Source organism: Rhea pennata, chromosome 13 (genome assembly GCF_028389875.1).
Source record: "Rhea pennata isolate bPtePen1 chromosome 13, bPtePen1.pri, whole genome shotgun sequence".
In the NCBI taxonomy this organism is placed as follows: domain Eukaryota; kingdom Metazoa; phylum Chordata; class Aves; order Rheiformes; family Rheidae; genus Rhea; species Rhea pennata.
Window position 1 is genome coordinate 6,819,063 of NC_084675.1, and position 26,338 is coordinate 6,845,400.

Here is a 26,338-nt window from a genome sequence, read left to right on the forward strand (position 1 = left end):
TGAACATTTTGATGTTTTCTTTTTGCATCAGCTGTTCAAACCTAGTGTTAGAGAGTTACCAGCTATTTTCAGCTTTGCACATTGAAAACTCTCTTCATACAGCAACATAATTGTGAGTTTATAAATTCTTTATTGAAAAATACACTTGCAGTATTTTCATACAAAGTAAGGTAAATGGTATAGAGTAACAAGAATTGCCTGACAATTTCATAAATATCTTTACAGAAACATCTACAGAATTGGTCAACTTCAGCCTTTTTGTTATGCAGGTAAGAATGAAAGATGCTTTTAGTTTTCCTTAATTAAATATAAGTGGAATTAAGTCCTAAATCTTTCCATTATTCTGAGGAGCAGAAATGACTGAAAACATGGAGGTTTTGAGTTTTGCCTCTCTCTAAAGTTTCTATAATCTTGTGTACTAAATTTTCCATTAATGACAATGCTGTCCTTAATTATGGCATTGAAAAGGAACAACTTGGTATAGTGCATCAATTATTAAGAAAACATTAAACATACTAAGAAGTTTTGTATTTTGGAGCTATTTTAATTGAAAGTAATTAGTAAAAAAAAAAAAAAAAAAAAGTCTAATATATGCACCACTTTCTTATGCTGTTAGCAGGGGAGAGATTTCTCCCAGGCAGCCTAATTTAGTCCATAAAAAATTGCCCGCAAACCCTGCCCTTGAAAAAAACAAACAAACAAAAAAAGCACTCCACCTCCCTAAGTATACATTTTAAGAGACTGATGCCACCTTCCTTCTAGAAAGTGAGATGGCCAATTCCTGACTCTTAACAAAAATAATAATAAAATAATAGTATTAATAAAAATTTAAAAAAATTGAACAAACATTACAGGCATATAAAATTCCTGGGGGGGGGAAGGGGGGGGGAAAAGCAACCATCCCTAGCTTCCTGCATTCATTACTGCATACACATGAAGTTTAAAACAAATTCTTAATGCCATTTGCTGAAGAGGGGAGCTTTTGGATGTCAATTTGAAAATAAATACAAAAGTCAAATTGCTTCAATAAAGGAAAACATCTGAAGTCTCAGCCTCTGAAAAATATTCACATTTAGAAAGTGCCATTGCAAATATACAGCAAAACTAACCTGCCTTAAAAATGATGCTTCACAGCCCTATCAAAAGTGCCACCTTTTGAACATGAGTTCACTTTAAAACATTGCACAGCTAAAAAAACAATGCATAAACAAATTATCTACTTCTATACAACAAGGTGCCCAAATATTAAAGCAGAACAACCTGATGGTTTTCAGGGGCACACATCATCCTGATTTTGGAAAGAATCCATTTAGATAACTTCCTTCAGGGCTTTAAAAAAAGTTATTCCCATCTTCCCTTTCCTGTGAGAAGTCCAGACAGAACAACTGGACTTAGACTGCTACTTGTAAGTCATTGTTTTCATAGAGGTTTTTAATGTAAAAACCAAGATACCCTTGAATATGATTATCTTGGTGCAGTGCTCCCAGATTTGATGCACGTATAACTTCTTAGTCCAAAGCTGAAAATGGTAAAGCACTGAGAAAACCAGTGTAAGCAGACTGGTTATAGCAGACTGATTTAAATACCTGTTGCAAGGTAGAAAGCTATATAAAGGATGCGTTCTCCAAGCAATGGAAATAAACCTGAACTGCTTTCTCAAGCCTAAGCCTGAAGATGGATCACTTGCCTTATGATTTGCTTAACCATAGGGCTGAGTCTGAGTTGGAGTTTGAAGTGGATCGCCACTGTCCTGGTCCTAGGGCGAGACTGTCTTCCTGCCCCTTTCTGGGAAGTACAAACGCTCAGCGTGGTCTGACAGGAGACTTGTCGCACAGGGGCAGGCGTGAGGCGACAGCCTGCCTGAATCCATGTGATCTGCTAAGCTGCCTGGCCCAGCAGCTGCAGCGAGGGAATGCTTGTGCTGCGACACCGAACTCAGTGAGACCCTCTGTCGTTTGCTACATCTTGTAGTCGTCTCAACAGAGCAGTGTGGTTTTCCTGACAGATTCGCTTAGCTGGTGCTTCGGTACCATCTTCTAAGAGAATGCCTCTCTTCTTTGTTGGAGTTTCTCCTGTTCTAATCATGCTGTTAATTTCCTTTAGCCTCTGGGAAAGAAAATAAAAAAGGAATTGGTTTATCCTTGTGAGTACCAAAGTATAAAATGAATAGTCAGAGGCAGTCTGGTCTAGGCCTTATCTCGCTTATATATCCTTATGCTTTTCAATATGCTTCAAATGCTGGATTTCTAACGATTTGTTCTATACAAAGTGCTTCTGGGGACAGATTAATCCTTATCACCACTGTACTGGTCCATCCATTACTGTATTATATAGTCTTGAGCCAGCCTGTTATTTCAGTGCTCTGCTGGTGTGCATGTACAGCTGAAATGCCTTCTACCCATATCTAAGTCATGTTATCTTACTAACATTATAGATTCAACTGCTATCTCGAATGAAGATGCTTCTTGGAAGAAGATGCCTGCTTCACTGCTTGTGACCAGAGACCACAGGAGTCTGTCTGTCTCCTGTTCGCTAGGTAAGTTTTTCCATTTCAAGAGCCACTTGTTTCTAGATAACTAGATTCTCAATGGAAATCTGACATACTTCACTCCCCTCCCTCACTGTACACCTAAGTAGCTAAAAGCACACAACAGTACTTAATATTCGGATAGTCAGTTGCTCAGGTCTCCATGGGCCTAGTACAAAGTGTAACACAAGTAAGCCAAACTTCTAACTGCTTTACACCTTCATAGGCGTAAACGTACATCTAAACCGACAAACTAAAGATTTTAATGTAAACAAGGTCTGTTGCACAATTTTATCTATTTTTACTACCAAAAAAGTAAAGGTAGAGTTAAGGATTTATTTAAAAAACAAAACCCAAATATTTGGTCTTACCTTAGATGGGCTGCTGCTGAAGTAATAGAATATTTTTTCCCGAGGAGAGAGAGTAGACTCATTTTTGTGTGGTGAGATGTACACTGGGTGATTCTGGGACAGCTGTATTCTGCGAGGGGAGCCAATTCTTACAAATGGGTAGGGAGAGAGTGGAGGAGAATCAGTCTGCTCAAGAGAATGGGAAAATCAATAGTTAGTATCTTATCACAGGTGTTACAGAAGCCTTAAGTCAGCTGTCTTAAACATGGCTCCCTTTCATATTAATGTCACACCTCTCTGCATTTAGAAAATATGCAAGTTTTTTCACGTTTTTTGGGGCCATACAAGTGCGTGTGTGTGTGTTTTTTCAACTGTATCTGAGGCCTATGGATGACATTGCCCAGTGTTGCATTATTTTGGGCAGGAGGAAAAAACAAAAGGGCATCAAAAGTGTTTAATGTTTTGGCAGCAGAATATATTCTTGAACTGAAATTCTTGTCATCAACAGAAACAACACTTGAATTTGCTTCTATTTAAATGAGGTTAGCAATGGTATTTTACTGCCTATAGAATAAAATCAGATCTATCTACTAATAAAAAGCACAGGGTTAACTTACTGCATTTGAAGTATACTTCAGGGCAAATTCTTTGATCTGCTCGATGTAGATGTTGTTATAGAACTGTATCAGGTCCCCTCGCTCTTCTTCCTCAGTGTCACTGTTGGCACCTGTCAGTCGGGTTGGCGTAGGGGGAGCACTGTTTGGGTGTGGCACAGGCAAGGTGCTGCTGGACCGCATTACTGGACTGGAGTCTCTGCTGGCTGAAAAGATAAGATTTTCCTTTATTCCTTATTTCCTTTATTTGGCACAATTATGTAATGTTAAATGTCTGAAATCAAAAATCTGCTTTTCAAAAATTGCATTCCAGTTCTTTCAATGGCAGTGTTGCAGCCATGAATCTGGTGTTGATTTCCATGATGGTAATTCTATCCCCTTAACATCCTTCCTTACAAAGTAGCAGTATGTTACTAAAGACTTGACTCCTGAGTATTACATATAGAAACACATTTGATTTCTAAGTTTTTTGTGGATAAACTGCAAGTGTTTTTTGTGTATGAGCTGACTTATCTTCATCACAGTATTGAGACATTAAACACAGCTAAAACTGTTTTGCAGGCATTTGCATTACACTTACTTCTAACAGCAGCTCTGTCTTGTTGCCAACTAGCACAATTTCAAATAAGGAATAGCATGGTATGTTCTCAGGTAGTGGTAGAAATGTTTAGCTCACTAGTGCTTCCTGCTGTTAAAAGGGAAGTTGCAAAATTATTCTTTTTGATTTTCTTCTACCTCTGTATAACAGGAAACAGCAATACCTAAAATTTATAGTATCATCTATTAAACATCTTGAAAACAGGCGGTAAGAATAGAAAGCATCACTTGTTTGCTTTCCTTTGGAAAAGCTCATTGAAGGAAAATGTGTTAGTTCAAATATCAAGAATCTCTCCCCAACTTCAGAGACAGCAGACATGCTAAAATGATGCTGTGGGAGGCTGGTTTGTTCTTACCTCTGAAGCCAGCCAGCCATTTTCCAACTAAAACGTTGGAAGAAACTACTGCAGCTCTGTGATTGGTGTAAGTAAATAAGTAACTGAGCATGGGCTCGCACTGGCTTTCCTCATTTGGTAAAGACATTCTGCTACAGAATGATGCACATAGATTGGTGCAAGCACTTAACTGCAATAAAATACACAGAGCCCAATGGTCAGTGCAGCAGTTGTGGTAAACTCTAAAGATGACCTTATGTGACTGAAAACTGTCCCAACTCTTAAATGGTGCTGATGCAGTCCTAATTGTGTCAGTTCCCCAAAGAAGGAACCTGGAGGGAAAGGGAGAACAAAATCCAGTCTTTCCTTATATAAATCTTTTGGAACTGGCATTACAACCATCACTTACTTCTTTCTTTGTTTCTCTCTTTACTTCTGTCTGTAGGCGAGTTCTGCTGGCTACTGCTATCACTGCTGCCAGAGCATCGTCGTCGTCTCCTGCCTTTTATCAGGACGCTCCGATACACCTGCAGAGAAGTAGAGGAGCACAATAAAGGAAGTGTGATTACATGGGCAGCTACATAGTCAAACAATCACGTACCTGCTTTTTTAGAAAAATGCTGCCTTGTAATTAATAGCAGTATTTTATAATTGGCGCTGTTTCTGTAGGTTATAAGTAAGTGAAGATACTTCCTGTTTTAGGTACAGTAAAGAATCTAAAGCTTTCCCTAGTGCAGAATTTTAGAAGTGATTGGTATCTTTTGAAGAGAATGGCTAACAGGATGGATTCACTTCATATTAAAACTCACTTTAAAAATCTACCATCTAAAAAGTAGAACTAAGATTTAATAAACCAGAAACCATACTACCTTAGCTGTACTTACATGACTCTTGGCTTGTGGTTGTGTCCTATAGCAGCGCATAATGTTCTGAAATGATCTATCTTCTTTTGTAACCTATAGACAAACAAACAGAAAGGCTTATAGCTAGCATGCGTATGTATTTGGGTGGGTGGCTGGCTCTTTCTTTGTTTTTGTTTGTGTTTTTTGGGTTTGTTTCCTTAAGAATTGTAGTCCTTGGAATATTAAATCTAAATTACATTTTTCTTCCTCTTACCTTAGCCATTACATAGATGGCACACATTAGCAGCTGATCCAAGTGTCTGTCCATCATGATCTCAGGACAGCGAACCAGGGAAAACTCAAAACATGTCCAGATCTTTTTCCGCAGCTCATCAGATATATCAAGTTTGACGCAGAGATCCCGCAGACGAACACTAGCTAAATGATACACCTGTTGAAAGGGAAGCTATGCTTGAGGCCACATCAATACTATTTTTTTTTTATTAATGCAAGCTAGCAGAGTAGTTCAGATGTAGACACTGTAGAACTTTTGCAAATGATATGTCAAAAGGAGAACAAGATAATTTTTTTTGTTTATTTATAAGATTGACATCCCCATCACAGGTATTGATGCTAATGAAGCAATTGTTTGAAGCTTAAATTCTTAAGAATCTTAAGCACAGGAACCTTGTCTACAAAAAACACCATATTAAATAACATAAAATGTTCATGAATGTCTCAAAGTTGAATCCTTGAGCCTTGAAGAAATGGACTCTTCAGGTGTGCATCTGAGTAGACAAGATATATATATAACCTTAAAACTGAATTTTTGCTTATAAGTAGGTATGTATGTATTCTACAATTAAAGTGAAATATAAACTAAATGAAGCACAGATTAGACTGGAAAGTACCTTTCTAAAGAAGAGTGACAGTGAACCCATCTTCCTGGGCCTAATAGCAGTGGTAGTGGTAAATTGCTGGTTTTGTCTTTGCTCTCCAGAAGCGATTTGCTGAACTGTTACTTGGCCTGGTAACTGCAAAGTTGCCCCAGTCATCTGAGTGTTCAGGGTACCAGCAAGTGTCTGGGCACTAAGAGGCTGAATGGAACCAGACACAGCTTGAGGCTGGGTACCTACGTTTACCTGAACTGGGAAGAAGGTAATTCCTCCACTTTCATTAGCAATACCTGTAATTTAAGGAAAAAAAAAAAGTCTGAAACAAAAGAATTCCTGATTTCTTAAAAGAAAAGAAAAAATATTGCTCTTGGCAAGATTAGCTTATCATTATTTGGATGAAACAATTTCATCTGTATATGCTTTGGACTTTTTATTGTAAGTAGAGATGATAACTGATATGGACAGAGGTTTTTAATACTAATTCAACTTTTTTTCCCAGGCAGTTCAGGAAAACAAGCTTATAAAATAAGTAAATAAGTAAGTTCTATACGTAGTCAGTGGTAGTCTGAAGATCTCTGTGTTGTCTATGTTCTTGCTCTAAATTCTGCTCATCCATTCAAAAATTCTTCCTAATAGAGGAAACGTTAAACAGGGGCTTCCCTCCCCACTGGTAACTGATAGTCTGATGGGAACCAGTACGAACAATCCCTGAGTAGCTTATCTCCTACCTTGTACTGGTATTGTAACGGTCTGCCCGTTATTAGCTGTTACGGTGGCAGTTGCCACCGTGACCAGCGTCTGGCCAGGCACCGGAGTTACTGACACTGCTTCAGGATTCATGTTCTGCACAGGCACAGTATTGACCACAGGCTGCTGGGACACTCTCACTGGCGTTCCGCTGTCAGAGCTGTTATCGTTATCAACAAAGAGTCTTCTCCGTGTGGGATTGGCTGTCGGAGAGCTGTATCTGTCGTACAGAGTAGTTGGGGAGGATGCAAGGCCTGAGGATTAAAGAAAGAGGATATTTAGCTTTGTTGCATAATCCCTTATTATAACAAATACATTAAAGAAAGCAAAAGAGAACCAAATTGTCTTCCAAAGCGCTTCAGGAAGTGTCCTTAAAAATTTGTTATGTCCATATTTGTCATTTATAGATTACTTTTAAAGATGATTGATGTATTCTCAAATAATGCTATGTTCATTCTTCTAAGCTAACGTTGTATGTCTTATTTTCCCAGATTATACGAGATGTCTCTTAATTAAATGTATAATGAAGCTTCCACTCTGGTATGACTAGAAAGCAAACTGTCTAGAGGCTACTGCAGGGTGGTTGTTTTTGTTTTTGTTTTGTTTTTTTTTTTGTTTTAGTATACACTGTTACACAGAAATTTCTGAAAACATCCTCTCAGAACAGCAATTTAATTGCATTGAAATAATAAACATATTTTAGATAGTTGTCAACTGTGAGTTGCAACAGATGTACCATTTACAAGTACTTTTGCAGCTAAATGTATATTGAGATTAGATCATCTTTCTTGCTGTACACCATTTAGACCTAAAGCCATGCTCTAAGAAGAATGAATAGATGTTATGCTTAAAAAAAAAAGTCTCACCTTTTCCTAGTCCTCCAGTTTCAGCACGAACCTCATTTATTCGTCTTGGTGTTAATGGAGAACCTACAACGCTGTTCCCAGCAGATCTTTCAAAATAGTGAGGTGGCATTACCTAAGATATTTAAATTGACATTAGAGTGTCCGTGTCAAGACTGACTGCGTAACAAACATGATCACACTTCTCTATAGTTTTGCTGATCAAAATTTGTAGAGCAGAAGAAAATAAAAACAACAAAGGATACAGAAAATTTTACTTTAAGCATAACCTAGATGCCTTGTAGTCAGAGTGTACTACTCTAGAAGATATAGTACTGTAATATTTCTGTAACTGAGATTAAGAGTCTGTACTCTTATTTATCAAATGCACATTTCTTCCAGCTCAGTTTTTAAGATTTCATAGGACTGTTCCAAACCTTGCATCTTGTCTACTCTATTCATGATTTACCATGTTGTATAAATAGTAGTTAAGAATCATCTCATTTGTGGACTTTACCTTTTGAATGTCTCTCTGGAGCTAATAGCCCATGGACTCTTTGTTTAGTCCGTGGATAGACTGGAACACACTACATTTCCAATTTCTCTGCACTGATTAGCTTACACTGAGAAACGAAAATTTGGACAGGTAAAGCCTCTCTTTTATGCTGTAATGATGTCCCCTCTCTAAGAGGAAAACCATGTGAAATGTTACGTAACATTAAAAAATAGTGCTTGCTTACCTCTTCACAGCTAGGAACTTTGTTTTCATTATCTTTGATTCTATCCCACAATATAGATTCCTGTTTCCATGCCATGCTTTCCAAGATCTGTTCTTCAATATGATTAAGGTGTTTTACTATTTCCCGACAAAGGCCATCTTCTGCTCTAATAAAAACCTCAATTACCTGAAAAGGGGGTAATTATGAAATTCATATCATACTGAATAAATAGTGAATAGTCAACATAGTATACTTAGTTCATATTTCTTCTTGAGGAAGAGATCTAATCCTTAAGAAAACACTTGTAGAAGTGTTAGGCTGTTGTCAGAAGGCAGCTATTATTTATATCTATCTTGCTTAATAAACAAACAATGAAAACTGTCAAGCACTGTTGCAAAAAACAGTGAACTGCTTATGGTAAAATGATATTGCATTAGTTTCTATATAGGTTACTTAAATATTGCTTAGGTTAAACTTTGTTTTTCAAATACCTGAGACACACCTCAGAATAACACAGGCTTAGGAAATACCACTTTTTGTAAAAACAAGTGGTGGTGGATATGATGAAGTGTTACTATTTAAGCTAATGTTACTTTTTATAGGTCAACAGAGTTCTCATGATCTGATCAACATCTCTGGCAGTCAAACACTTCTTTACCTTATAAAAATGATAAACAGGAATGTCAAATATTTCAGTGATGAATGGAAAGTTTCCAGGTGGCTTATATGTAAAGGTAACTATCTCAAGGCAGCATGCCAGCAGAGATCTATGAAACACATCTTGCTCCAGTATTGCCTGCAAGGGAAAAAAAAAGGGGGGGGGGGAGGGAATTGCAAGTTGTAATGCTTGAATCTACACATTGTAACTATTTATTAAACACTCAACTGCATTCTTTTACACTTTTTATTCCATTCTGCTGTAGCTACAGGCTAGGTTTCAGCGTTTTACACTCATTTTTAAATAACAGCTGTTTATCATGCTGTACAATTGATGATTTCCTTTTTTCCAGCTCCAATTTTTTTAAAAATTGAGTTATGATTAGATTTTCTTACAGATAAGTCGGTGTCTCCTAGTCTCCTCCTTTCTTGCTCAATGATTGACTCCAATACTTTGTAGTACAGCACCTCAGCCCGACAAAAATGCTTACTGGCAACATCTGCAGGCATTTTAAATAGAAACAATTTTGTGAAATGCAATAAAAAAAATTACATATTTCATCTTAAGCTATAGAACTATAATATTGAATTAGCTTGTTTGGATTTCTATGCTGTTGTAGCTACAATACTTTCAGGATTAAGTGGGTTAATTTAAAGCTAATTTTGGAATCATTCTCCAGGCTGCATTAACATGTGATTGCACAGCAGATCAGTTTATTACTTAATACAGAATTTGATGAAAACACCACCTATAAGAACAGACTCTAACACTGCAGCATGTAATGTCTATATTCCAAGTTCAGAAAACAATAACTGTTTGAAATAAATATCTATATGAATCTAACATGCACTACGCAACAGAAAGAAAACATTGAAGCAACAGTATTGACAAGAACAGATACAAAATTAGTAGGGCCTCCATACAGAAGAAAGTCAAGAGCATCTTCCTAATTTTTATCCATCTTTTTACTTATTTCACAGACAAATCTGACAACTTTGCAAATAATATCTTTAGAATCACAAGAATATAAAAGATATATTATGTAAGAAAGAGTTAAATTACAAGATATATAATAAAAGAACTTATACTCACAGGATTTCAATAATATTTGTATGTGAGCCAAAACTGCCATAGGACTCTTAAAGAATGCAATTAGTAAGGGTTTTCATTACTGTCGCAGAAATACAAGCTATCATCAGTATCATCAATATTTTGCTTAGATTTGAGTGGAAAAAACCTTACGAGTGCTTCTCATTTCACTTCTGCAAAAGTGAAAATACCAGCAAACTCCAATGCCTTAACATAAACCCAGTTATGAAATTTTATGCAGGGCTGAACTTTCCCATGTATTCAGAATACAAAGAAAAGTAATAGAAAGGACTCTTGTGCTAGAGCACTGCCTATACAGTAAAACTTTAAGTAAGTTAGTTACAAAAAATTGAAGTGTTTAAAGGCACTTTAATTCTTATTTGTGCAAGTAAAATGCTTCCCACCTTTGGAGAAATTACTGAAGTCTCCTTCAGACTGCATGTACTGGCAGTACACTTCATACATTTCTTTTACTCTGTTTGCGATAGACTGAGAAGGATCCCTGGAACATGCCCTGGAAAAATAAATGAAACAAACATTTTCAAAGTACTATTCCTACTGTGACAAAAGCATCAATAATTATTTTTATAGTATGGTTAAAGTAAGAAGCTGTATCTTGGACTTCAGTAACACAAAGACACCCATACATGCCTAACTTTGTATGTACTGTAAAAAGCCAACAACATATTATTATTGTATATATTTTAGTAATATATACATTTTTCTGTGATCAGGAATTCATAGTTAAGCAGCATTTTCCAGGTTTAAAAAAAAAAGTTTTAAAATATGCTGCACCTGAGGCAACAGTTTAACTACTTGGAAAACAAACAATCATCTCCTACATTGCGGAATGGTTTTGATTTGCTAAATAATAAAAAGGAAGAAGTCTAGAAAAATTTTTGTTAACATTTTGCTATTCAAGAAGTTCAGAACTGTTCGCTTTAAATGTATCATTTTACAGACACTGATTTCTTAAGGACAAAGGTATATAAAACTGGAGAACGGAGTCTTTGGGAATTTCAATCTCTCTCTGACTTCTCTTTTACTCCAGGCCTAGATACTTTCAATGCTCACTTACATTTTACATTACACTGCTTAGCAGTAACATGCGTTTTTAAAATGATTAAAAAAAACTCCATAGTTATTTGGTTAGCTAAACAAACTTACTTACCTGAGTATTTGCTCCAGATTTTCACTGGGGGCATTTCTCAGTCCTGCCAGCATTGTATGAAGACGGCTCAAACTATATGTTGCTATGGAAACAGGGGTCACATATGGGTTGCTCTCTTTAATATACTTGCGACCAGTAAGTGGAGTTGTAATCCTAAGTGATTTTGACTAGAAAGACAAAATGAAGTGTATAACTGTACATTAGAATAAAATTCAGACACACTTCATAACCTTGAGATATCAGTCTGCAGAACGCTTGCTTACCCAGTGTTACACTATATTCCTGTTGAGAGAGAGACCACGAATCAAACACCCCAAATCTGTTCATGCCTTAGCTAACAGCCAGCCACGAGAGATTTCTGTGTTGCTTAGATGTTTGTATCAAATACTAAGGTATATTACTGTATAACCAGCGAGGAAGTGACTTCACACTGAAATGCAGATACTAGGAGTGAAGTCTGAAACAACTAAGCCAATCTAAAAAAAAAAAAAAAAATCCAGCAGTTCCATCCTGTCCCTTGAGTGAGTACTGAAGGTAGCTGTAGCAGATAGGAAACCTGTACTGAGGCAGGATTTCCTTTCAGCAAGCCAGAGTTTGACATAAAACAGTCCTTCAGAATGTAACTGAAACAGTCAATTAGCACGCTGAGTCATTTGCTTCAGATCAAGCCATCATATCAAAATAATTTAATATCAAGGAAGTTCTTTCAATCAATATTCAGCAATACTTCTGAGTAAAACAATGCATCTTCCAATTGTCTAACCACACAATTACTAACCAAGGGATATTTTCCTTATTTTAATGAACAGATTACACTTGGCACTCCATCTCCCAATAGTCCTCTTCTTCCATCTTCTCCTCACAACCCTAAGTGTGTTTTATTCCTGTCTCCGTACCCTTAGCAGGAAAGGCAGGTTCCCCAGCCCTGCCTTGGACTCTCCTGAGCATTCAACAGCATGAGCATCGCAGCAGCGAGCTGCTGTCTTACAGACCAGACTGCTCCATCACTACAGAAACAAACTGCAAGAGGCTAACAGTCACTCAACTCAAGCCTTACGCTGGCAAAACTTAGTGGCTAACATCAGTCTTTAAATACATCAGAAGCAAGAAATTATCTATTTATATTAATTTTGCAGATACAGTTATTTTGATCTTTTCCTTCATTCAAGAGTGTTGAAAACCATTAACCAGCTCTCAGGCTGGAACACAATCAAATGACTATTTCAGTGATACAGACTGTTTTGCCCCTTTGCTCTCTTTAATCTAATTGTGCTAATACAGCTTATATCTTTATTTGCCTGTCTCATGTCCTTCCTCCTTTTAAGTATTTTTTCCATGTTCAGCAACAATGAATGACCTGTACATACAGGTATGTATGTCTGTTAAAAGCCAGTGCCTGTTTTTAAAACACTACTCACCCAAAGGCCCTGAGATTTTTAAGGACCTGACTTCATTGTTCTGAAACACACAGTTTTCGTTTCTTTATCCTTCCGGAAAATGATGTTCTATGCTATTTTATTAATCATATATAATAACGTATCTTTGCATGATGCTTTATAGGCAAGCAAGGAGAAAACCGTTCCCTAATGATTTAACTAACAAACACATTAAACAGACATTAACACCTGAAGTATACCTGTTAGAAGACAAAGAAACAAAGATAATGCAGAGAAAGTGCTAAGCAACTTTGCATATGCTAAATAGGGAAAACCCTGCAACATGGGACAGAGAGGTGAGGGATGAGAAATTCGGGCAAACAAGTCTAAAGGGACCAAAAAGTCCAAGGGCGCAGAGATTCAATAACTGTTCTGAACCTCAGGACAATTCTGAACCTACCAAACAATCATGGAGGATTCTGTTGAGTTTAAAAATCAAAGTAAACAATATACCTAAATCAATTTCCAAAACTAACTCTATTATGCTGTGTACATTCCCAGATCATCTTAAACAATATAAATGTTAGGGTTTTTTTTTAGCAGCTGCTTCTCTTCAAACTAATTCAGCTGACCCCTACTATAAACATAGTCAGCAACAGAGATTGTGTCATACTCACCCTGTCAAAATGCTGCTGCAAATTATGCTTCACTTGTACTCTTTCAGCTGTTTCCATTCCTGAAGTCGTGTTTAAGCACCTTGTGAGAGTTCCAATTTCTTCATCTGCATCCTCCCCAAGAAATATCCGCTCATCGAGATTTCCTACTGACAAAACATATTCCTCATAGGCCTTGTTGATGGCTTTGCTACAACAGAAAGGAAAAAAATAAATACAAATAAATCCTTTATTTAGACATTAATAATTTAACTGCTTACTGAATGAACACTATTTTTGCCTGTTGGAAGTCTACTTTAAATTTTATTTTAACCCTGTGTTAAGTACAGAGGCTCTTTTAAAAACTGTAGAATCAAAAACATGACAGTGGCAAGGACATTATTTTTCCAGTATATCTGATGGGTGGCCATTTAGAATAGCCACAGGAGGAGCAACTCTACTGATAACTCTCACACATCTGGAAATGCTTTACTTAGGCAGCATCACATCACCATAAAAAATTCCCTCTCTCCTACTTCCCACCCATTTAACGTGGCCCTCTATATACATATATATATATGTGTGTGTATATATATATATATATATATATATATATATATATATATATATAAAAATAGTTAATACACAAATAAATTACTTAATATTAGTGTTAAGATACAGATTGTATAATCGCTTTTGTATTACAAACCAAAGGGACATTAATGGAAACCAAACCATGAATGAAGTGACTTACAAGCTGTCTGCAAAGTTCCCAGGATCCAGAAATCCAGTCAGATTTTCTTCTTTTCCTTTTAAAAGCTGTAAGACAGGTTAGGACAAACAGTGGGCATTTTGGTTCTTTAAATGTTTGGAAGGTGATGATCAAGGAGAAATTTTTCTACACCACAAATTTATTGACCAACCTTTTTGTCAAAAAGTTTCCGAATGTATGGCTTCCAAAAATGTTCCTTTATGCCTTTTGCTTCTAAAACTAATCCATAATGTAATGAACACAATTTTTCAATGATGCAGGGGGGATCAGAGGATACTTTATAATCCTTACTATGAAAGTCTTCAGGTAGACCTACAATTAAGAAATAAAGTATTATCTAATTTTGTAAATCCATATGCTATCTACTTACTAAATTTGTATTCTATACTGTGTGGTGTAGGTAGAGTGAAATTAAAATAGTAAACTAATTTGTTCTCTTCAAAAATTTATTAATTATACAGTATCCACACTATTTAATAATATTAGCAAAACAATATTTTGAGTGCCAGATTTTAAAAGTTTAGATATCCAATGATAAAACATCGTTCTAATACAAAACTAATCAAACAAAATTAGTCAAATATATTTGAAAAAATGGTTCCACTTCACATCCTAGTCAAATGTAGGTTAAGTAAATGCAGATACCATACAGCACTGAAAATGAAGCATAAGTCTAGAAAGGATACATCATGGATTCACTGGAAACTTCTCACCACTTATTTGCATCTGTGGTTATCAAGTCAGACTCATATTTGAACACTGGCTCTTTCCAAGTTGTTACCTCCCAGAACTCTCCAACCTGATTGTGCCAATATGCACTTTCTCAGTGACATTAACATACTGAAATTCTTACTTAAGAACTTCCTTTGATACAATATTTCCTTTGTAGATTAATTTCTTGACTTATTATTTACAAAATTCAGTAGTCTGTTATTACCTATTATATTGGTAGAAACCTGACTATAACCAGATTGTGAAATAATAATTCCAACATATCTCACCCTTTTCACAATCCAATAATATTATTCAATTTGTTCTCTACTATATACAATCATACTCATTTCAGTAGCCATAGAAGTTCTTGCAGTCTTTCGATACAGACAGTTCATTTTTTAAACATACCTTTAAAATTAGGATTCAAAAGTTCTTTACGGTTAGGACATTGGAGAGCATTTCCATACACTAGATCCAAAGCGCATAACAAGAGATGGTAGGAATTGACTAAGTCATCACTGATCATAGGAAAATTACCTTCAATATCAGAAAAACACACGAGATTAATTAACATAAATTTAAAATTCTGTTAAGAAAGAAACTGTTGAGATTTGTATTATAATCATTATTTGAGATGGAGTCTTTGAAACAGAATGACTAAGGTGACTATGACTAAAAATATTTGGATGGAAATACAGTGAATAAAATAAACACACGTTTAATAGAACAGTTATAGTAGAATAGAGTAATTATAATAGTAAAATGTTTTCAGAAACAGCAGTGATATATAAGAACTCAAATATTACGTTGTTTTGAAAACAAACCTTACCAAACACTGATAAACATGAAGCTGCAAACTCCCTGATTCACAATAACCTGATTAATCAGTGCAGAAGGAACTGAAGTAATGTGAAATGTCCCACATTAAGCTATCCCCAGGAAAAGAAATTTGTTGCCAGAAATCTGGCAACACAAGCTTTAGTATCAGGAAACGCTACTTTCTTCAACAGAATCTTACTGCACCTTTCCGAAACAGAATCTGGTTTTAAGGCTTAGAGGGGGAACAACAGGAGCCAAGTTGGCTCTCCTTTTCCCAGTTTTGCAACGCTGTAAAGAATCCTAAATAACATTTAGCTCTGCCCTAGCAAAAGTTAGTTCAGATGTCAAAGCAAAACAATATGAAAACAAAACTCCATTCCAAAACAAAACGTATGCCTCCCAAATCCTCCAGAAAGAATCCATATGCAACTACAAATCAGGATATTTTTTTCTTTACCAGTCTGACTTCCATATAAAACTTAGGTTTGGGCATGCTCGTTACATGTAGTAACAAATTTAATTGTATTTCTCTTGTGCTCTATGAAAGATTTAAAATGCATCTCTCTGATCTGGCTTACAATGTAGCTTTATTTTAAGTACCTCTAACATCATTTTTATTCACCATCTTCCTGTAACCTCTTTAATCATATCTCACAAAGATTATATTCAGATTCATTACACCACTGAACTCATTTAGGCTTATGGTATTCCTTTTAGGGAATGGCCTAAGATAAATATAGTCTTGTCAAATAAAATATACCATTAATTAATATTATAAGTTGTATTTCTATTTTACATTTACAGCATGATTTTCTAGCACTCTTTCAATACTAGTAACTCTTCCTAGTGTTTTTAATGCAGGTAAACTCCAAACCATTTAGCTGAGCATGCTAAAAATGGGGCAACTCATTGAAGAGATCTATCATGCAGCAATAAACTAATCTAGAACACATCAAAATGTGTATAAAATTAGAGGATTTTTCTGTTGTTTTTCTATCAGAAACCTACCAGTGCTTTCAAATTTATGCTCAGTTCTCTGATTCTAGGTTTGTTAACAAAAGGATAATTTCAAGGTAGATAATTGAAACTATTTAGAAAAAATTAAGCCTGCACAAAATTTAGATTAACTGTACACTTTCATTGGAGTGCTTTCCAAATCATTAAAGGTTCAGAAAAAAAGCCATCAACAAAGTCCTAAGTAGAATAGCGAAACATAAATCAATAAAAACATTAAAGAAATAACTTTCATAACACAGGTTCAAATTTATAAGCATGAAGACTAGTATAGCACTAGTCACTGACAGTATCACAGTCAAAAATAAATTTAAAGACCAATATATTCATACAAATGATTTGCTAAGTCAATGAAATTTCAAACAACAGTTCAGTACTCCCTTTCACATCCTAGTATCAAATAATAAAAATAGTAAAGAAATTAAAAAAACAGGTTAAAGAGAATTTATCTTACAAATAGAATGCAACAACAGCAGTATCACTAAGCCAAGTCGCTGTCGTCGCAGCGTGCACAGAAGCTCTGACCAAGACCCAGACTTTTGGCACTTGAACCATTGAACACAGTCACCCGCGGGCTTGCAGCAGCATCGCAGAGACAAGCCCAAACTTGCCACTGATGTGCGGTTGCCATGATAAGGACTGCTGCCAACCCCCAAAATACAGCAAATAAGAATTTAATTGTCAACATGCAGTTTAAATTTTTGCGCTGCCACATTTTTAATAAATTTACTGCTAGTCCTTTAACAGTTTTGCAACTTATAATTACTGTAAGTTTTCCTTCACTGGCTGTGTTATCAGCATGTTCTGCTGTTCTACAAAGTCATTTTGTATGTTTGAAATTGCTTGCCAATTAAAATAATCTGTAGTTACTTAAACATATAAACCAATAATTTAGCATTAGCAAAAGGCTCTCATACTCCCTGACATCCACTGTCCAATCTATGCATAGAAGTGTATCTATCCACAGACACTACTGAAGGGAAAAGAAGAAGTTGTGATTTTTCAGACTGCCCCACCTCCTCTCTGGGGCCTAACCGAGCTAACAGAGGCCAGCCCTGCTCACTGGAAAGGAGGCACAGTGCTAACACTCCTCCGGGCTCAGAGGAGTATGAAGAGGGATTTCATACTGCTGGGGAGTGCTGTTTGGGACTGCAAAGAAAAGATCACACTCGAGATGAAAATCAGATTGCATTTCAGGGATGCAAGCAACATATGTGCTTAGTATAGATTTCTCTTTCCTAATAAAGTGAAATTTGTACACTATTTGGAAAAGGCAATTTCTACATAACATAAAGTACTTGGCACTCCTTCTGTACTACACCCTTAAACCTTGTACAAAGAGCAGATGGTGAGTGGCGATGGTGATAGCGCTGGTAACTCTTCCGAAAGGGGGAGAGAGCTGCTCACAACCTTCTGCTACGTGATATAACGTAGGAAGGAAGGAAAAGCTGTTTAGCACCAGATAATTCAATATTGTCACAAACTACATTGTGCTCTGGGCTATCCTCCAGAGCAGTCAGTTGAGAAAAATACATCACACTGCAGCAATCTTCACACCGACTTACTTTTAAACTGCCCCCCACCCCTCAAAAAAAACAAAACAAAAACAAAACAAAAAACAAACAAAAAAAACAGGCAAATTTCCTTTTCTCTCTTTCCTGGTAGAATTCAAAATATACACAAGTAAACAAACTATTAAGTTTTTCAAACAGAAGCTGTCTTATGAACAATATAAAAAGTCTCTTGAAATTATTAACAGACCTGAATCTATAAAGAAGTTCCTTCAGTTAGGAGCATAAATCTTGTCTTTATTTTCCTCAGAACAGTATCTTAGCTATACAGAATTCCCAGTCTCAAGCCTCACCTGAAAAAAGCCCTAGAGTTGAGCAGAAATTCCTTAACGCCTAGATTTGATACAGACAGAACCTCAGATTACATGTGACATGACTAGACAACTTAAAGCTAAAATTTGGGGGAATTTCACTCTTTCTCACAAAAAAGGATTTACTCCTATTTCCTTCTAGGGCTTTTTCTCCCCCTCCCCCCAAAAAAACCACTGTTGAAATTCTCTACTTTTCATGTTAGATTCAAGATTGCTCTTGTAATAAAGGTTATATTGTGTACATTGTCTCCTCATTGTGTTACGCCTTTGGAAGCAGAGGCTTTTCCCTTGTGTCCCCTAAAGGAGCCTCAGTTTTCAAGGCAGCCATTTCTGGGTTTACACCAGTATGTCTAAAACACAAAATCGTCCTTTCAAAAAAAAGCAGGGAGATTGGACTAGATGATCTCCAGAGATCCCTTCCAACCTTACCGATTCTATGACTCTACGAAACATACGTCTACACTATACATCACAACTACATCTAAATATGAAATCATTGAAATTATAAGACACTTCTCCTCTTAGAAACACAGCATAAAAGCTTGACAACACTGCAAACTTCATAAGGGTATTCCACAAAATACTTCCCAAACTAAGTGGACGCATATCTTACCTTAAAAGTATGGTAAAACACAGCTGGGGAAATCAAGACAGAGTACATTCCTTTTGGGTTATTCTGAAAAGATCCTTTCTCAAAGACATTTTTGAATTTAGAAATATCTATGCCTATCTAGTGTTTAAGGATTGATATAAGACTAGCACAGCGAGATTTGCAGCATGTCATTCCCTTCAGATCTCTTACCTTTTGCATGAACAAACAGCACCCAACAAAACTGGAAAACTTCAGACACTGTGCACGGCTGTCGTCTTTGGGAGGGGAAATACAGCAAGAAAAAGACATACAGTAATCTCAGTGAATTAAGACTCAGCATTCAATCATTCTAAAAGAAAATTGAGTTTTACTATAGAAGAGCAAAAACCTTCCACCCTCCCCCCAAAGCCTGACTACAGATGAAAAGGAAAACTGTACAGCTGTGTAGTGAGGACACAAGTGGAAGCCTAGTCTCAGGTTGCATGCAATGATTTAAATGTCACTACAGCAGTCCAGTATAGCAGGTGCCATTTGAAATGGGCCAAGACCTCAGTAGCAGATCACTGTAAAATTAATGTTAAACATAGCCAAAACTGTGGTCTTTAAAGGCAAAATTGTGATCTCAGTCTCAAAGAATGGGTACAGAGTAGAAATAGCATTTTCTGTAGCTTTTAGCATTCAGATCTTTCAAACAACAGATAACAAATACAGTCAGTCCAAAGATTTAAAGAGCAAGAGTTGAAATGCCTTTTTCAAAAGCATTCTGATCATTACAAGCAGGTCTACATATTTTTGGAAGAACGCATTCTGTGGTGTGTTCATACTGTTAATATACATAGTATGAAGATTTGCAGAATTGTTTGTGCACAAGTGTGTCATGTACATGTGTATATACAGTATTTTTGTATATAATTATATATAGTACACCTAAATTTGAAATACATCATTTATCATGCCTAAGATCCTCTATTGATCTTTGAATAAAATGTATAATTCATTCATGAGGCCTCTTTTAAAATCAGAAGTTTAAATCTACCTATTGAGGATTTGTTATTTCATAATACTGCCACATATACTATGCCAGACAGTTTTCCTAGACCTTCTTCCTATGGATTACTTTCAAATATCTGGCTAAGAAGTTCAATTTGCGTTTTTGGTAATGGAAAAATCTTGATAAAGTAATCAACTCATCCAAATGAAATTTTTCTTAAATATCAGAAATCAGAAACCATGTTTAAGTATTCACTGTATGGAGTAAAAAACAAAACAAAACAAAAAAGCCCACAAACCCTCCCCTAGTACTGACTTCTGTATTTTTATTTTTTTAAACTTATTTTAACTCTATCACCTTTTCCTGTTTACCCATATTATCATCACTGACTGTGGTATTTCACGTCACAGTCCTTCTACAGGACAAAAAATAGTAGAAGTGCAAAGAAAGTGCCATAGAGATATGTTTTCATTCAATATTTCCACTGTTCTCCTATTTTTTTTAACTCTAGTTGTCTAATTCAGTAAAATATGAACGTGAACCTCAAAACCAAGCAATGTTTGCACACTGTAAAAAGTCTTTATCAGTTTATTTCTACTTCTAGAAGTACTGTTGCTCTAAGGCCTGTATTTAATAAAACAAGTAATTCTTTCAAGGGAAAGCAAACTAAGTCAATCAACAGGGAATTCTATTAATTTAGAAATTCTTTCGTTCATTCAGGTCAAATTCATTCAAGTTGAAGCCATTTTTTTTTTTCATTTCTCCAGTAGTTTGGTCAGCTTTAACCTTTTATTTTCTTATTTGGTTATTCCACAGTTATGCAGGGAATTTAAATATCAAAATTACTATTTCGTGCATGAAATATATGCAAATATCAGCTTCTTATTTAATCTTCAAAATTACTTTACGTTCTACTATCAAACTAACCAGACATATGAGAGTTACTTCTAATCATCAAACTATATATGCACCATGTTATGATTTCAACATTATATGCACATATTCATCTCAATTCTAATCTTTCTACACTGCAATTCCAATTAAATTAACTTTTGCATTCTCCAACAGAATCATTTAGACACAATCTTATCTTTCATTATAGATTCAAATACAGTTGGTTACAAATAACACTATGTGACACTCACAAAAACATGAAGAAAACCAAGCAAGTCTGGAATTGTTGGAAAAAGCAATGCAAAGCTGGAAATAAATAATAGTATTTCACAGTACTGAAGATGAAAGAAATGATGGACGGAAATAAATCAATCTTTGCTAACTAGCATGAGGAAAGACGGCAAGCCATGCTAAGCACCAACACAAACAGACGAAATCTTGTTAAAATCAGCATAACCACAAAAGACAACTAGCACACGATTTTCACAGCACTCAAAATACCATAACAACAAAGAAATAAAGTTTCTACTGTAAAGAAAAAAAGCAAGAAGTGTCTCAATGAAGAAAACTGTGGTACTTACTAGGCGGTAAAGCAAGCTAGGTTATTCTATGAGCTATTAATTAACAGACATATAACAATCAAGCTTTTCCAGTCTTTCCCTCCTTAGAAATACTATTATTTCCCTTGTCTACTATAGGCTTATTTTCATATTCCCCCCAAAAATCACAGAATATTAACAGCTTGAATGCTATAATATTTGACAAACTGGAAAAAGATACAAAAAATATTGGGAGAAAAGACAGACCACCTCTGATACTGTAAAGAGCTGCTATGGAAATGTAGCTAAAAATAAAGCAACTAAGCAACTTCACTGTATTTTAGTAGTAGCAATACTCTAAAAAAAAAGCCTGAAAATAACAGAAAAGTACCTTTGTTTTCTTCCTCTTTGTTGACGAGGTTGATCATCTTGAGGATACCTGAAAATATCCTGGAAAATGGGCTCATATTTCTTAAAGATTACAGCAGAAACTGTAAAGTTTCTCTCTAGTCTCTCAGTTCGTTCTCTGAATTGGGAAGGTAGATTTGCCATGTCTTCCCATTTTTTCATCTTGTTAAAAAACTCTATCAAGCTGAAATATCAAACAGGTTGAAACTGAGAGTTAATTTTTGGAGAAAGATATTTTGTTGTAAATAAAAAGTGCAATTTCTACTTCCTAAACTACTAACAAAATGGCAGCATTGCAAACAACCATGACAATAATTACAGTTCAAAGTATTCAAAGCCATTCAAATAAGGATGAGCTCAAATAACTCGAAAAATATCTTGATATTTCTTGATGATCATGTTAGCTATATACATACATACATACATATGTATGTACGTATGCATACGTTTACAGTTTTTTATCGGCTGGTACGATTAATTCCAGTATTCAGATTACAATAAAATCAAGTTTCCCTCATTTTTCTGAATAATTAATCTAATTAAATAAAACAAACTCCAACTTCTTCAATGCTAAGAACACTATATAAAGATATGGAAAAATAAGCAAATAAAACATTTTTACATGTGTTTCAGTATATTTCATTTCATAAATTCAACTTCCATTCATTTTTCTACTATTTTTTCTATAGGTCAAATCACATATTTACCTATACTCAGCTTCCTGAATTTTTGATTTAAAAAAGCTTTTTTAAAGGAACACTTTGTTTTATTTAAGTAAGTCTAAAAGTAAAAGAGAATGGGAGACAAAGTGCAAAACTGACATTCATTTCCTTGCCAATCCATGTAGTATGTTGCTACAAAACCATCATACAGCTGATACATAAATTCAGTTATTCCATGAAATTCTTCTTCATTGCTTTATAGAAATAAACATTTGATAAAAATGTGTTTATCAAACTCTGATATTACTTTCTTTTCATAAAGCAAAAACATATAAAAAGTGAAATCTTCTTCTAGAAAACTGAAAAGGTGTGAATACCCACACAGCCAATTAAAAAGTGTTTTCTTATGTTAGCCTATTATACCTTGTTCTAAGCAGAAACCACACACAGATGTTAGATTTTGAACAGACAAGCTCATCCTCTGCACATTCTTCAAAACCAGACCATTCTTCATGGGCTAGTTTCAGCCTCTCTTTGAAGGTGAGAAGCCAATCTCTGAATTTGAAAAATCGGTGTTTTTGCAGTAATGCTCAAACAAAACTATCTCACATCTGTGGCAATGTGCTATAGCGCAAAGATTCTGACTGTATAATTTCTACATAAAAGCATTTCCTGCAAAAAAGTAGGAAATAAGAATGACATTTAGTCTTTCCTCTCAATTTCTAAATTTTTTAAGTTGATGTGCAGCTGTTAAGATTCTACAAATGCGTAAAAAACAGTAAAAAGAAAAGTCACCTTTGTTCCGAACAGCGCAAAATTCTGGTTAAGGATACATAATTCCCCTCAACTGTCCCTCTGCTCACGGTTGGAATTGCTTTTCTGCAAGCCACATACAAGGCACACGCTAGCCAATGCAGATCATTTCCCTGTGAAATAAAACATCAGGCATCTAAAAGATTTGACCAGAAAGAAAAATACTGTTCAGCTACACACCCAACATCAAGAAAAAGAATAAAGCTAATTAAGTTCTAATAATAATAACGTTCAAAGCAACAGCACAGTCAACTCATTATTTCAAAGCTCCATCTAACTATATGGTTAGACAGAACTATCTAAGAATCCAGAAGTACAAGAAGAACAGCTGCTTAAACTGAGTCGTGTCAAAACAGAAACTTATCAGTTGCAAGTTAGATTCACACATTTCACGCTGTAGCCGAGGTTTAACGGCACATTTTCGTTTCAGCATTGCTTGTCCCCTACGATAACGCTTTGTGCTACCTTGGTGTCACAACCGTGACAGCTCCCTGCGATCAAAACCTTCTTCCCTGAACAGAACATGGAAACAGGAAAACACAGTTTCCATTTTTCTGTTAACATTACTCAATATCATTCCTAAAGATAAAAAATAATTCCAATTGTAACCGTTCCTCTTTGATTAAACTGTAACGTTTCGACCGGACGAGGATAAGCAGAAAGGGGCACAGACCCTGGCGAACGCGGCGGCTTTCTCGGGCTAGCTGGTACCGCGGGACAAGCGCGCAGACGCCCCCGGCGGGGACGCCCGCCTCCTCCCCGACTCCCTCGCATCTGGGGACCAAAAGCGCTCGGGCAGAGCCGCTCTGCGGCCTGGCCACTTCCTTCCCGCCGCAGGCGCGCACAGCCCGCGCACCACCGCGCAAGGCCCCGCCGCGCGCGGGGCAGGAGCCGCCTGACGGCGGAAGGGGCATCGGCCGCTCGGAACCGCCCCCGGCGCCGGGCGGCTGCCGAGCGCGCCCCGCGCCGCGCCGCCGCCCCGGCTGCCCCCAGCCAGCGCCTCGCGCGCGGGGCGCCTCCGGCGTCGCGCACGTGAGCAGTAACGCTCGCAGCGACCGCGCTCACGAAGCGCGACCGTTACCGGGCGGGGCGGGGCGGAGGCCGCGCGCCCCGCGGGAGCGGCCGTCGCGGCGCGAGGGCCGCCGCCCGCCCCCCGCCGCCGCCGCCCGCCACCGCCCGCCGCCGCTCACCTCCAGCGTGTAGTTGCGCTTCATGCTCTGGTAGCTGAGCCAGGCCTCGGAGCGGGCGCGCTCGTCCATGTTGAGGCTGCTGCAGAGCTCCTCGTAGCGCTGCCGGGTGTCGCCCTCCTCGGCCGCCGGGGAGGCGGCGGCGGCGGCGCCCGCCTCGGCCTCGGCCTCGGCCTCGGCCTCCGCCTCGCCCGGCATCCCCCGCCCCGGCGCTAGGGGGCAGCGCCGCCCCGCCGCGCACTGCGCTTGCGCCGCCGCCCCGCGGGGTCGCGACGCGCGTTCGAATCCAAACGCCCCGGCGCCGAGCTCCGCCCCCGCCCCCCGCCGCGCCGCGCCCTCTCATTGGGCCACATGCGGGCGACCAGCCTATCAGCGCCAAACAGGTGCGCAGGCGCACTGCAGCACAGGGGCGACGCCACAGACTTCCCCTCCCACAATGCCGCGCGGCACCCCCCCCCAACCTCGCCCCCGTTCCCGGGATGCACCGGGAAGGCACCGTGAGCAGCATGGCGTCACTGCGTACACGTCACGCTCGGAGCGCGTGACGTCACCCCAGCGGCGTGCGCGGGGCGGGGCCGCCGGTGAGGAGGAGCCGCGCGAAGCGCCTGCGCCGCCGGCGGCGATGGCGCCGCGGCTGAAGGGGGCGCGAGGCGCGGCGCGGCGCGGCGCGGCGCTCGGCCCCCGCCGGCGGCAGGCAGGGACGCGGCCTTCCCGCCCTCCGCGGAAACACCGAGGGGCGCGCGGAGGCACGAGCGGGCTCAGGCCAGGCCGCGACGGCGAGGACGCAGCAGCCGCCGCGGCCGCCCGCCCGCCGTGCCCCGCGCCAGCAGCCCGGCCGGAAACGCGCAGTCTCGTCAGCAGAGCTGCTTGGTCTGACACGGTGGTTTTTTTAGTTTAACGTGGCTGGACGAGATGTATTTCCCCACATCTCTATCTCGGGGAGCTGTGAACTTGCTAGCAGGTCTGAGATACAGCACGGAGGGGTTGTTCCCTGCCCGCAGAAGTCTCAATATAGTACTTCAAAGGCTTTTAGGTTAACCTACGTTTACACTAATTCTGCTTTCTACTTGAAAGTATCATTTGGATAAAAAGTAACAAAATCCCCAAATATTAAGAGATAAACAAAATCAAGGATAGGGATAAGGTTATTGTGCTGTGATAATACCTGCATACCTATGTGTCCACATTTTATAAGTGGTGTAAGATTTCTAAATAAGAACATTCACGTAAACTTTTAAAATAAGGTTATTTTTAATTTAACTATTGAATTTTTACACAAGAAGCATTTTTAGACATTTTAGAAAGACACTGAAATCTTTTTGTGCCATATGACTTCTCTTTACTGTTTCCTCCAGTAAGAAACCACAGTCTCCTTGTAAAACACAAGGAAAGAGTAGCAAATCTTGAAGCCAAACAGCTGCAGAGTAGTGACACGGGCCCTAACTGTGCTGACCTAAAATACTGAATGCCCTCTGCAAAAAGGAAGTATTCAAAAGAGTGGCTAATGTTGTCTACCCCCAGAGAATAAGGTAGGCTCCCAGGTAAGGCTGGGTACATACCAGTCAAAGTCTGATGTTAGGGAAGTCCAGAGTGACCAGCTCTTGAAGAGACTTGTGGAGGGAGAAACAATGTGCA

General features: G+C 38.0%; 1 protein-coding gene across 6 annotated transcripts; it reads right to left on the reverse strand.

The window, feature by feature from the left end:
* Positions 1-117: 117 nt before the first annotated feature.
* On the reverse strand, positions 118-24,900 carry RBL2 (RB transcriptional corepressor like 2). Of its 6 annotated transcripts, XM_062586809.1 has the most exons (23): positions 24,707-24,871; positions 23,499-23,629; positions 22,025-22,225; positions 19,420-19,484; positions 15,311-15,439; positions 14,340-14,500; positions 14,171-14,235; positions 13,441-13,627; positions 11,388-11,554; positions 10,621-10,730; positions 9,523-9,626; positions 9,128-9,265; positions 8,491-8,655; positions 7,775-7,886; positions 6,890-7,162; positions 6,408-6,451; positions 6,177-6,299; positions 5,540-5,716; positions 5,308-5,379; positions 4,833-4,950; positions 3,495-3,697; positions 2,899-3,063; positions 118-2,106 (listed from the first exon to the last, which is right to left on the reverse strand). In XM_062586809.1, the coding sequence occupies exons 1-23, from the start codon at positions 24,773-24,775 to the stop codon at positions 1,936-1,938; spliced, it is 3,150 nt and encodes a 1,049-aa protein (XP_062442793.1). In that variant the 5' UTR covers positions 24,776-24,871; the 3' UTR covers positions 118-1,935. The 6 variants fall into 6 exon arrangements, 5 of the variants coding, with proteins under 5 accessions (XP_062442793.1, XP_062442798.1, XP_062442794.1 ...); XM_062586814.1 differs by having other exon boundaries at positions 6,177-6,451; positions 24,707-24,900; XM_062586810.1 differs by lacking the exon at positions 24,707-24,871 and adding an exon at positions 24,190-24,250 and having other exon boundaries at positions 6,177-6,451.
* Positions 24,901-26,338: the final 1,438 nt, after the last annotated feature.